This window comes from Anolis sagrei, chromosome 8, assembly GCF_037176765.1.
Source record: "Anolis sagrei isolate rAnoSag1 chromosome 8, rAnoSag1.mat, whole genome shotgun sequence".
Classification (NCBI taxonomy): Eukaryota; Metazoa; Chordata; class Lepidosauria; order Squamata; family Dactyloidae; genus Anolis; species Anolis sagrei.
Window position 1 is genome coordinate 21007539 of NC_090028.1, and position 13832 is coordinate 21021370.

The following is a 13832-nucleotide window of genomic DNA, read 5'->3' on the forward strand; positions in this document are numbered from 1 at the left end:
GTTTTAGCAAAATGCTTAACAGAAAAAGTTTGGATGTTAGGAAAACTGATACAGGATTATAATCTATGTGCTATATCTATAGGACCACATGACTGCCTAAAGCAAGCATGGGCAAACTTCAGTCCTCCTTGTTTTGGACTTCAATTCCCAGAAATCATAGCCTGTTTACCAGCTGTTAGGAATTGTGGGAGTTGAAGCCCACAACACCTAGAGGGCCAAAGTTTGCCCATGCCTGGCTTAAAGAATGCTATCATGGCTATGCTCCTGCCTGATTTGAGTATTATATTGCTGGTTAGGCTCAGGAGCAAAAGGAATGAGCACAAAGCTCAGAGGAACACATACTCCTGGAAATAAAATCTAACTGGAAAGTAAGCCCTAGCATGAATTTTCAGGATGCTCACAATATAAGCTCTACCTCCCAGAACAAGCCCAGCTAAAATCGTCAGCCAGAAGGACGTATTTACCGGTAGTACATCTGTTTTAACACATGACGGATGTATGTATGTATTTATTTATTTTGAACATTTTTACCGCGCCCTTCTCAACCCCTAGGGGGAACTCAGGGCGACTTCCAATTGGCAATAATTCAATGCCGCATCATAAAATACAAAATAGCAAATATAACAATTAAAAAACTTATCCGAATCCACTTCCAAGCCATAGACAAACATCATCAATTGTCCTTTAACCTAATTGCCTGAAGGCCTCATCCCACAGCCACGTTTTTATCTTCTTTCTAAAGGTGAGGAGGGATGACGATGACCTAATTTCCACGGGAAGCGAATTCCACAGGCGGGGGGCTACCAACGAGAAGGCCCCTGACCCTCGTCCCCGCCAAACGTATATTGAATTATAAAATAGTATTAAGATATAATAAAATATAAATAAATAATATTATTGATCTAATGGTGCCCCCAGTGACACAATGGGTTAAGCCCTTGTGCTGGTAGGACTGCTGACCAAAGGTCGGCGGTTAGAATCCGGAGGTGGGGTTAGCTCCCGTTTGTCAGCTCCAGCTTCTCATGCAGGGACATGAGAGAAGCCTCCCACAGGATGGTAAAACGCCCCCTAAACAACATCTTTGTAGATGGCCAATTATCTCACATCAGAAGCGACTTGCAGTTTCTCATATCACCCTTGACATGAAAAAAATGATATAATATTATTATGATGTCCCAGAAGACATGACTCTATTTGAATAAATGTACATTTTTGCACATGAATAAATGAAAGTTGAAAATATAATACATCCCCTGAAAATAAGCCCTAAAGCGTCTTCTAGAGCAAAAATTAATATTAAGACTCTGTTTTATTTTCAAGGGAAACACAGTGTGTGCAACAACACTGGAGTAACACTTTCTCAAATATTGTATTTGACCTGGGACACTTAAGTCAAGATGAATTACAACAGACATAATTTATTCCAGGATTATTAAACAAACACAAAACTTAGTTTTCAAAAGCCAAATATAATAGACCAAGAAAATCAATTGAATGTCCACTTGTCCTAGCCAGAGTCAAAGGTCCCCATTGTTTGGCTCTTTAAATTCTAATCTGTGCTTCTCTTAACTAAATACAAATGTTATTTTATTTTTTAAAAAGATTTTATTTATAAATTTGTCCAACAAAATGTATAAGCATACATTTTTCTCTCTTTTTACAGTATCTTAGACAAAAGAGTATGTCATATTATATACAATCTAACAGTAAATAAACATCAAAAACATCTTTAATCATATTTCTTATCATTTTTAAATTTCCATTACAACTTATGCTACATATAATTCTATCACATACCTTTTATCAACTTATACATATTGTATTTCTTTATCATTATTATTATACTTTTTTTCCCTCTTCCCCTTAGTTTGTGCCTCCTTCACCAGGACCAACCAACTCATGTTGTTTCACGTTTCTCTTGCTGGCTTATACCCCTTTCCCTCATTAAACACATACTCAATAAATTTCCCCCATATTTTACAAAAGTCTGTTTGTTTACATATTCTCCTTTTAATTATAATATTGCAAGTTAGCTTATCATTAATCACTATATTCCAAATTTCCCTATACCATTCTTCTAATTGAATTTTTTTTTCTTGCCAGTTTTTTGCTATTAACAATTTAGCTGCTGTTATTAAATTAGAAACCAATTCTTTCTCTTCTTGTAAGGGAATTACATTATCATGTATAAGTAATAATGCTAATTTTGATGTAATCGCAATCTCTTTTTGAATTTTATTTTATTACTAGCAGTCCGCTGCCACGCATTGCTGTGACCCAGTCTGTTGATCTGGAAAATAAAGTATTGGTTTCTAATCTATGTAATTTCTTTATGCTTGTGGGTAAACAGTATTTCTTGTTGTCTCTTTGTCAGTGTTAATGTGGAGATTGTCTGGTTTGCCTACTCTGGAATATGCAATATATCATTTTCCTTCTTTAGGGGTCCCTTTCAAATCTATGATATTATATCTCTATGTGTGTGAATCATATATATCTATATCTATGGCTGGATGGCTCTTTGTCAGGAGGGATTTGATTAGATTTTCTTGCCCTGGTGAAGAGAGTTGGACTGGATGGCCTTAATTATTTTCTGTTGGTGATGGGGTTCAGCGAGGAAAATTTGCCCCAATTCTGTCGTTTGTGGTATTCAGAATGCTCTTTGGTTGTAGGTGAACTATAAATCCCAATAACTACAACTCCCAAATGTCAAGGTCTATTTCCCCAAACTCCATCTGTGTTGATATTTGGGCATGTGGAATATTTGTGCCGAGTTTGGTCCAGATCCATCATTGTTTGAGTCCACAGTGGTCTCTGGATGTAGGTCAACTACAACTCCCAAACTCAAGGTCAATGCCCACCAAACCCTTCTAGTCTTTTCTGTTGATCATGGGAGTCCTGTGTGTCACCTTTGGTTGAATTCCATCATTGGTGGAGTTCAGAATGCTCTTTGATTGTAGGTGAACTATAAATCCCAAGAACTACAACTCCCAAATGACAAAATCAAAAAAAATTGAGTGAAGGACATACATTGGGTTGTAAGGTGTATGCTGTCCAAATTTGGTGCCAATTCGCACACTGGTTTTTGAATTCTGTTAATCCCACAAACGAACATTACATTTTTATTTATATAGATAAATGTATTTCCTGAGTGTAGTTTATTAAGGCAAAAAGCCAATAACAAGTCTTGAAGTAGCTGAAGTACACAGTAAAATAAAGCACATAGATGATTCTATTCCATAGTAACTTTGCCTGTGTGAGTCAATAAGGAGATGTCAACAATCCATACCAATAGTTCCTCTGTCCCACACAATTGTTGAGCCACATGCAGTGATGGTCAAATCCACACACACATTTGTTGCAGGTCCCACAGTGCTTTGATCTAGAGCTCCTAACAGTAAGAATGAAAGGTTCATGTTAATTTAGACTTTAAGAAAGAGATCAGAGCAAATGACAGTCTACATGTGTCCTAAACCCCAGTACAGAAACACAATTTTGGGGGCTATAACTACCACAAGCCATTTTGGTTGGAGATTCTGGGGTTTACAACCCAAAAAGTAACTTTCATAAACCCCAGCTACATTATATGCTTACAACACGATGAAAAATGTATGTCAGTGTAGCATGCTGGAATTGAAGACAGATTCCATATATTCACTTTCTCTTTCAATTAAGCCTATTCATATATTTGGTATAATCCACATCCCAACAAAAGGTAGAGGATTGCACTATAGTTGCACTCTTAACTAATGTTGCCTTCTTTGGTTGAGGCCAGCGTATTTGCAAAACTTCATTTTAGGCAATAACAGAATCATTAGCACAGGGCAGTTCACTGGGTAAACAATAGGCATGCGCAATCCATGCTTCTAAATGGGTCTAAAGTACTTACAAAACTAAAATTCTGGTGGTGAAAACTAGGGGGCGCTGGTGCTTTGCTTCTGCAGTGTTGCTAAAGTTCTGGTGGTGAAAATTTCAGAACTTTAACAAAACTTGCAAAATTTCATTATTATTTCATTATTGATGATTAGGAACCAATTAGGAACTGCCATTTATAATGAAATTTTGAAAGTTTTGTTAGAGTTCTGAAATTTTCACCACCAGAACTTTAGCAACACTGTAGAAGAAATGCATCAGCGCCCCCTAGTTTTCATCACCAGAACTTTAGTTTTGTAAGTACTTTAGAACCATTTTGAAGCATGGATTGCACATGCCTTGTAAACAAAAAGAAGTGTCCCTTCTCAGTATTATCGATGCTACCAGTACAAGATAGTGGTGCCACTGTCATAAAATTTGGGGAAAGCTTCTGTATTGAAGAAAAGAAGTAACACAGAACTATGCCAACACGAAAAGAATCACTGCGATAGTGATATTGGGCTGCTGTGAGTTTTCCAGACTGTATGGCCATGTTCCAGAAGCACTCTTTCCTGACATTTTGCCCACATCTATGGCAGGCATCTTCAAAGGTTGAGGGATCTGCTGGAAATTAGACAAGTGAAGTTTATATATCTGGGTGGGAGAAAGAACTCTTGTCTCCTTGAGGCAAGTGTGAATGTTTTAATTGGTCACCTCGATTAGCTGAGCCCCCGGTGGCACAGTGGGTTAAACCCCTCTGCTGGCAGGACTGAAGACCAACAGATCGCAGGTTCAAAGAGAGAGAAGCCTACCACAAGGATGATAAAACATCAAAACATCCAGGCGTCCCCTGGGCAACGTCCTTGCAGATGGCCAATTCTCTCACACCAGAAGCGACTTGCAGTTTCTCAAGTCACTCCTGACATGACAAAAAAAACCAGCAACCTCAATTAGCATTTAATGGCCTTGCAGCATTAATGCATGGCTGTTTGCTGCCTGGGGGGGATCATTTATTGGGAGGTGTTAGCTGCCCCTGATTGATTCTTGTCTGGAATTCCCCAAATGCTACGTTCAGCAAAGGACAAGAGGGATTCTCTCACCTCTGCAGGAGTCTACCATATACCATGCAGCTGTGGAGAAGTCTACATAGGGACCACCAAACGCAGAAGCATTGCCCAAATACGAATTAAGGAACATGAAAAGCATTGCAGACTAATTTAACCAGAGAAGTCAGCCATAGCAGAGCACCTGATGAACCAACCTGGACACAGCATATTATTTGAGAACACAGAAATGCTAGACCGCTCGAACAATCACCATGTCAGACTACATAGAGAAGCCATTGAAATCCATAAGCGTGTGGACAATTTCAACAGAAAGGAGGAAACCATGAAAATGAACAAAATCTGGCTACCAGTATTAAAAAAGTCTAAAATGAGGACAGGAAATAAAGAGCAACATTCAAAAAGCAGGGGAAATCCACGCAAGAATCAATCAGGGTCCGTTAATTTTATTTATTATTTATTTCTTATATTTTTACCCCACCCTTCTCACCCCTGAGGGGGGACTCAGGGCGGCCTTATTGGGATCTAACACCTCCCAATAAACGATTACCCCAGGCATCACCCAGCCAGGCTTTGAAGCTGCAAGGCCATTAAATGCTAATCAAGGTGGCCATTTGCAACATTCAAACTTGCCTCAAGCAGACAAGTGTTCTTTCTCCCACCCTGGACATTCCACAGATATATAAACCACTTGCCTAGCTTCCAACAGACCTCACAATTTCTGAGGATGCCTGCCATAGATGTGGGCGAAACATCAGGAGAGAATGCTTCTGGACCATGGCCACAAAGCCCAGAAAACTCACAGCAACCCAGTGATTTCTGCCACGAAAGCCTTCGACAACACATAGTTATATTCTTTGAATAACTATAATTGGAGAAGTTAACAGAAAATGGATTTCTTTATGACATATATAGTCAACATGTTTATAGCATCAGCTCAGGAAATTCCTAGTTCCCTAACTGCTCAAGGTGCAAGTAAACAATGATAAGATCTTATTGCACAACTATTATGGTTCTTGCATGCTTCACCTGATATTTTCAATACTAACTGTCCTTTAAGCTCATAGGGCAAACAAGGGTATGACTTAAAAAATACTTGCACATCAACATCACAGATGTGACAGTGACGGTTTTCAATGACATGAGAATGCTGGCTCCGACTGAATGCAGCCAGTGGCCCCTTGTAATTCTTCTGCCGCACGCTGTCATCGGCTGGGTCAATAGAAACAGCTGTAAGATGAACAATTAGATGGCAGAGAAAAAAAATTCCAGGACACTGATATAGGCACAGTTAAGGACTCTTTCTGTGAATTTACTGATTGCTACCTTTTAAGCTCCTCTTCACAAGAACACAACATCAATTCTAAATAATTTCAGTTAAAAAAATTCCAAAGGCTTTTTTCACCAACTAGCTCTACAGGTAAAAATAACTATTCATGTAAAAAAGTAAAACAGACATCAATACGGCACAAGTACCATGTCTTAACGGACAACAGGTTGAACATGAGCCAAGAACTAGACCCTTATAGGTCCTCTTTAACTTGTGGAATTGTGCAATATAATTTTTTTCGGCCAGCACCTTAATCACTCTGACTTGGGACACCACCTCAGCCCTGTTGACTTGTAAATGCCTTTTTACTTTTAATGTTTTGAGTGTTTGCTATCATTAGATCTAGTACTAAACATGTTCTAAATGTTTGATTTATATATTTAAATATCTAAGTTTGTTATTTTTGAGTTGTTCTATAAGTACACCTGATGTTGTTTATTTTATTGTTTATGATTTGATTTGTTTGTTATGTTATGCCAGCATTGAATGTTTGCCAGTTTTCTGTTGTAAACCGCACTGAGTCCCCTCGGGGAGATAGGACGGTATAGAAATAAAGATTATTATTATTATTATTATTATTATTATACTGACAAGCTGGGAGGTGTCCAGAGCTGGGTGATTAAAATTACCAAAGGTCTCGAGACCATTAATTCCTCTGAGGAGTGGCTTAAAGACCTGGGGATATGTAGCCTCAGAAGAAAAGGGCAAGAGGAGACATGAGAGCCATGTATCAATAGGTGAAAGGATGTCACAAGTAAGAGCGAGCAGGCTTGCTTTTTGCTGCCCTGGAGACTAGGATATGGAGCAATGGATTCAAATTACAAGAAATGAGATTCCACATGAACATTAGGAAGAACGTCCTGACTATAAGAGCTGTTCAGCAGTGTAACTCTGCCTTAGAGTGTGATGGAGCCTCCTTCCTTGGATGGACATCTGTCGGGAGTGCTTTTCCTGCATGGCAGGGGTTGGACTAGATGACCCATGTGGTCTCTTCCAATTCTATTATTCTAAGCATAAATATATTAGTTATAGAAGCATAACATAATGCTTCAAATGTTAACAATCCTATAGTCAGGAAAAGCAGTCTGCAATGACAGATATATTACTACATGTTCTCCATCATTTAGTAACAACAACAACAACAACAACAACAATTATTATTATTATTGTCGTGTCAGGAGCGACTTGAGAAACTGCAAGTCACTTCTGGTGTGAGAGAATTGGCCGTCTGCAAGGACGTTGCCCAGGGGATGCCTGGATGATTTGATGTTTTCATCATCCTTGTGGGAGGCTTCTCTCATGTCTCTGTATGAGGAGCTGGAGCTGATAGAGGGAGCTCCTCCACCTCTCCCCGGATTCGAACCTGCGACCTGTCGGTCTTCAGTCCTACCAGCACAGGGTTTAACCCACTGCGCTACCGGGGGCTCCATAATAATAATAATCATCATCATCATCATCATCATCATTTGTATACAGCCCTATCTCCCCAAAGGGACTCAGGATGGGTTTCCAACACGTAGGCAAACATTCAATTGCCGGAAAGAAACCATACAGACAATTATATCAAAATAAACACATTTGACAATATCATTTGCATATGACTGATCATCACATCCCTGAGGAACGTGCTTACAAACGAACACTGACAATTGAGGACACAAGGATACAATATATCCAGCAGGGACCCAGTGAACAGGCAGGAGCGGCACAAGGATGCCAAAGCCCACGAGGGCAAAAAAGAAGTACAGCAGCCATGCAAGGAATTGGAAGGGATGGGGAGGCCAGCTCCAGCCATTTCTCCGGGCTTCCTGCGGATAGACCTCAAGAGCCGCTTCGTCACTCTTCTCTGGGGCTGTTTTGTTGGGTGGTTTCCTGCAGATGTTCATCTGCCATAAGAAGAAAAGAAAAAGAGCCCTCGATTAAAATAAGTTGCTGAAAATGCCAATTTTAAAGAATTTCAGAAGGCAAAGTTACAGTAGCAAATCTTCTACAATAAAAGAAAAATCTGTAAAAATCACACAAATAGCAATGTCACATATCTGAATTGCATACTTGTATTTTTTTATTTCATTTTATTATATGCTAAAAAGACAACCACCAAAATGACACATAATTCCAAATCAAAATATGCCAACCCACTGTCCCTACCTAGATAGAACAAAAATTAAAAAACAAAACAAAACAAAAATCATTAAAAACACAATGGATTTTCTCTTCATCAACCCAAGGCAAATATCAAATTATTGCACATACTTTTTTTTGCGTTTGATTACTTTTCTGCTAATCATAAAACATATTTAACATAAATACACAACCACGAGTAATATTCATATCAAAATGTTATGCACTTTTACTAAATTTTCAAGTCTTATAGATTTTCAAGTCTTTAAATTATTATCTTAGTCTTCCCCAATTTCAGCCCCTTTCAAAGGAAATTAATTTTATCTTATCTTATTCGAATGAAATTAATTATATCTTATCTGGATGTCCAAAGAACTTCTAACTGTGCTAAGACTCAAAAGAGACATGAACAAGAAGTGGAAAAAGGGAGAAATCACCAAAGAAGAATTCAAACAAATAGCCAACTCCTGTAGGGAAAAGGTTCGCAAAGCTAAAGCACAAAACCAGCTCAGGCTTGCCAGGGACATTAGAAACAATAAAAAGGGCTTCTTTTCTTACATCAGTAGAAAAAGAAAGAAGAAGGAGGTGATAGGGCCTCTTTGAGGAGAAGATGGGGCAATGCTGACAGGGGATAGGGAAAAGACAGAACTACTTAATGCCTTCTTTGCATTGGTCTTCTCACAAAAAGAAAGTCATCTTCAACCTCAGCAAGATGGAGTGGATGAGGGATTAGAGGACATCCAATCCCAAATTGGTAAACAAGTTGTCCAGGAATACCAGGGCCAGATCAACTACACCCAAGAGTATCAAAGGAACTAGCAGAGGTCATCTCGGAACCATTGGCAATCATCTTTGAGAGTTCTTGGAGAACGAGAGAAGTCCCAGCAGATTGGAGGAGGGCCAATGTGATCCCAGTCTTCAAGAAGAGAAAAAAGGATGACCTAGACAATTACCGTCCGGTTAGCCTCACGTCGATACCAGGCAAGATTCTGGAAAAGTTTGTTAAGGAAGTGGTCTGTAAATACTTAGAAACTAATGTGGTCATCGCTAATAATTAACACGGTTTTATCAAAAACAAGTCATGCGAGACTAATCTGATCTCTTTTTTTGATAGAGTTACAAGCTGAGTAGATGCAGGGAATGCTGTGGATGTAGCATATCTGGACTTCAATAAAGCTTTCGACAAGGTCCCCCATGACCTTCTGGCAAGGAAACTAGTCCAATGTGGGCTAGGCAAAACTACGGTTAGCTGGATCTGTAACTGGTTAAGCGAACGAACCCAGAGGGTGCTCACCAATGCTTCCTCTTCATCCTGGAAAGAAGTGACAAGCAGAGTGCCATGAGCAGGGTTCCGTCCTGGGCCCAGTCCTGTTCAACATCTTTATTAATGACTTAGATGAAGGGTTAGAAGGCAGGATCCTCAAGTTTGCAGATGACACCAAATTGGGAGGGATAGCCAATACTCCGGAAAACAGGAGCAGAATTCAAAACGATTTTAACAGATTAGAGAGATTGGCCAAAACTAACAAAATGAAGTTCAGTATGGACAAATGCAAGATACTCTACATAGGCAGAAAAAAGGAAATGCCAAGGTACAGAATGGGGGACTCCTGGCTCAACAGCAGTACGTGTGAAAAAGATCTTGGAGTCCTCATGGACAACAAGTTAAGCATGAGCCAACAATGTGATGCGGCGACAAAAAAGCCAATGGGATTTTGGCCTGCATAAATAGAAGTATAGTGTCTAGATCCAAGGAAGTCATGCTACCCCTCTATTCTGCCTTGGTTAGACCACTGTATCCAATTCTGGGCACCACAATTAATAATAATAATAATAATAATAATAATAATAATAATAATAATAACAATTGAAGGGAGATGTTGACAAGCTGGAATGCGTCCAGAGGAGGGTGACTAAGATGATCAATGATCTGGAGAACAAGCCCTATGAGGAGCGGCTTAAAGAGTTGGGCATGTTTAGCCTGAAGAAGAGAAGGCTGAGAGGAGACACGATAGCCATGTATAAATATGTGCGAGGAAACAATAGGGAGGAGGGAGCAAGCTTGTTTTCTGTTGCCTTGAAGACTAGGACGCAGAGCAATGGCTTCAAACTACAAGAAAGTAGATTCCATCTGAACAAAAGGAAAAACTTCCTGACTGGGAGAGCTGTTCAGCAGTGGAACTCTCTGCCCCGGAGTGTGGTGGAGGCTCCTTCTTTGGGGGCTTTTAAACAGAGGCTAGATGGACATCTGTCAGGGGTGCTGTGAATGAGATTTTCCTGCTTCTTGGCAGGGGGTTGGCCTGGAAGGCCCACAAGGTCTCATCCAACTCTATGATTCCCCAGATTTGACTTTTTGATTAAACATGATCTTACACTTTTAAATATAATTTCTTATTATATTGTTTTTTCCCCACTTAATTATTCCACCTGACCACAACTGATATTAATACAAAGAGTTTAAATATTCCGCATATGAATCTAACTAAATATTACTGTATTCCAACTTTTTAACAGAGTATCATTTTAAATGTTCCACCTGTCCATAGATAATATTAATACAAGCAGTTTAAACAGATAAAATAACTGCCATGAAAACATAATTTAAATATTCCACTCACAATGCAATATTATGGCACATGATACATCAAAGAATTCCTGAAATAAACAGTGGAAGATTCACGACATGGATGAATGCACATGGCAAATCAACAAAAACCTCACAAGAAAATTTTAATACATTTGTTTTTGTGTCATGTCAGGAACAACTTGAGAAACTGCAAGTTGCTTCTGGTGTGAGATAATTGGCTGTCTGCAAGGACATTGCCCAGGGGACACCCGGATGATTTGATGTTTTTATCATCCTTGTGGGAGGCATCTCTCATGTCCCCGCTTGGGGAGCTGGAGCTGACAGAGGGAGCTCATACGCCTCTCCCCGGATTTGAACCTGCAACCTGTCGGTCTTCAGTCCTGCCGGCACAGGGGTTTAACCCACTGCGCCACCGGGGGCTCGTCATTTTAAAACATGAGATGAATGTAACATTTAGATCTAAATGACTTCAAGTCAGCTGAAAGTCAAGAAAAATTACCTTGAGTCCTCCTGGGGAGATAGGGTGGGGTGCAAATAAAGTATTATTATTATATTATAAAAGTTCTGGAAATCACATAAGTTTCTCTTACCCCAACCTCAAGACGATAGCCTCGGTTTCACAGCTCAGGCACCCTTTAATCCAATCATGAAGCTCTTAAAGTGTTTTCATAAGTCCAACAGTTTTCTCTTCTGTCCATGAATGCATTCAACAAATATTAAAAGGATTATAACATACTGAAAATAACATTAAGAGAGTGGGTTTTTTTTAAAGTTTAAATGCTTTCAATAAAACCAGTCATTGGAAAGAAAGCGTGATTATTAGAAATGTTATATTTCCTTTTCTTAGAATGGTATACTGTTGTGCCCTACCTATGAAGGTCAAGTAAGCTCTAAGGCTTTCCCTCAAACTATTTATTTCCTATATTTATACCCCGCCCTTCTCCCCCCAAATTAACTACAATTAATTCAAATGGAAACAGATATGTGCTATTGCAAGCTGATATGGACGGAGCTGCCACAGGAACAATGTAAGAATGGGTTGTTGTAGGTTTTTCCGGGCTATATGGCCGTGTTCTAGAGGCAAGCATCCTCAGAGGGAGTGAGGTGTGTTGGAAGTAGGAAAATGGGTTTATATATCTGTGGAATGACCAGGGTGAGACAAAGGACTTTTGTCTGCTGGAGCTAGATGTGAATGTTTCAACTGACCACCATGCAACTGTGGACAAGTGTACATAGGGACCACCAAACGCAGCGCCCAAACACGAATCAAGGAACATGAAAGGCACTGCAGACTACTTCAACCAGAGAAACCAGCCATAGCAGAGCACCTGATGAACCAACCTGGACACAGCATATTGTCTAGAACACAGAAGTGCTGGACCACTCTCACAACCACCATGTCAGACTACACAGAGAAGCCATTGAAATCCACAAGCACGTGGACAATTTCAACAGAAAGGAAGAAACTATGAAAATGAACAAAATCTGGCTACCGGTATTTAAAAAAGTCTAAAATGAGGACAGGAAATAAAGAGCAACACTCAAAAAGCACGTGGACAATTTCAACAGAAAGGAAGAAACTATGAAAATGAACAAAATCTGGCTACCAATATTAAAAAACTCAAAAATTACAACAGCAAAACAACAGAGGGGTAACAATCAGGCACATCAAATCACTCTCAACAAAAGATTCCCCCCAGGCACTTCCAAGCCATTAAATGCTAATCAAGGTGATCAGCTGAAACATTCACAGCTAGCCCCAGCAGACAGGGGTCCTTTGTCTCACCCTGGTCATTCCACAGATATATAAACCCATTTTCCTACTTCCAACAGACCTCACTACCTCTGAGGATGCTTGCCACAGATGCAGGCGAAACGTCAGGAGAAAAGTTGCCTCTAGAACATGGCCATATAGCCCGGAAAAACCTACAACAACCCAGTGATTCTGGCCATGAAAGCCTTCGACAATACAATGTAAGCAATATATGTGCCTGGGGCAAGCAGGGCAATTGGGGATCCTTCCTTTGCAAAGAATGAAAGAAAAAGTTGTGGAGGAAGGGAAAGAGAGACATGGGCCACTAGGACAGGATGCCCGAAGCCAGAGCCGCCTGAGGAGTAGGCGGAATATTTATGTTTAAATAAATAAATAATAAACTTGGGCCCTCCCTCCAGGAGTTTTCGACTTCCACAATTCCTAAAAGCCTTAGGCCCTATCCTTTCCCCGTTCAGCCGCTTGGAAAGAGCATGAGGCTGTTAGGAATTGTGGGAGTTGAAGTCCAGAACCCCTGGAGAGAGGGCCCAAGTTTGCCCATGCCTGAGACAGTGTGCAGGTTAGTTCTTAAGTTGAATGCGTATGAGATATTCACTTAAGAACCAACCTGCACACTGTCTCAGGCATGGGCAAACTTGGGCCCGCCCTCCAGGGGTTCTGGACTTCAACTCTCTCTCTCTCTCTCTATATATATATATATTAGGCTTGGGCAATCCATGGTTCTAAATGGTTCTAAAGTACTTACAAAACTAAAGTTCTGGTGGTGAAAATTTCAGAACTCTAACAAAACTCTCAAAATTTCATAATAAATGGCAGTTCCTAATTGGTTCTGTCATTAAAATCACCAATAATGAAATAATAATTAAATTTTGAAAGTTTTGTTAGAGTTCTGAAATTTTCACCACCAGAACTTTAGTTTTGTAAGTACTTTAGAACCATTTAGAACCATGGATTGCCCAAGCCTAATATATATAAAATGTTTGTTTGTGGGATTAACAGAACTCAAAAACCACTGGAGGAATTGACACCAAATTTGGATACAAGACACCTAACAATCCAATGTATGTCCTTCACTCAAAAAAATTGATTTTGTCATTTGGGAGTTGTAGT

The 13832-nt window shown here is 39.7% G+C and overlaps 1 protein-coding gene across 1 annotated transcript in view; it reads right to left on the bottom strand.

Moving 5' to 3' along the window:
• Window positions 1-13832, bottom strand: part of ZDHHC1 (zinc finger DHHC-type containing 1) — a 28357-nt gene that overhangs the window by 12664 nt on the left and 1861 nt on the right. The window contains exons 2-5 of the mRNA XM_060788050.2: window positions 11542-11641; window positions 7911-8129; window positions 6014-6189; window positions 3287-3388 (exon numbers count right to left, since the gene is read on the bottom strand). Of these exons, the coding sequence (XP_060644033.2) occupies window positions 3287-3388; window positions 6014-6189; window positions 7911-8129 (497 nt within the window). The 5' untranslated portion in view covers window positions 11542-11641. The remainder of the gene's footprint in view (window positions 1-3286; window positions 3389-6013; window positions 6190-7910; window positions 8130-11541; window positions 11642-13832) is intronic.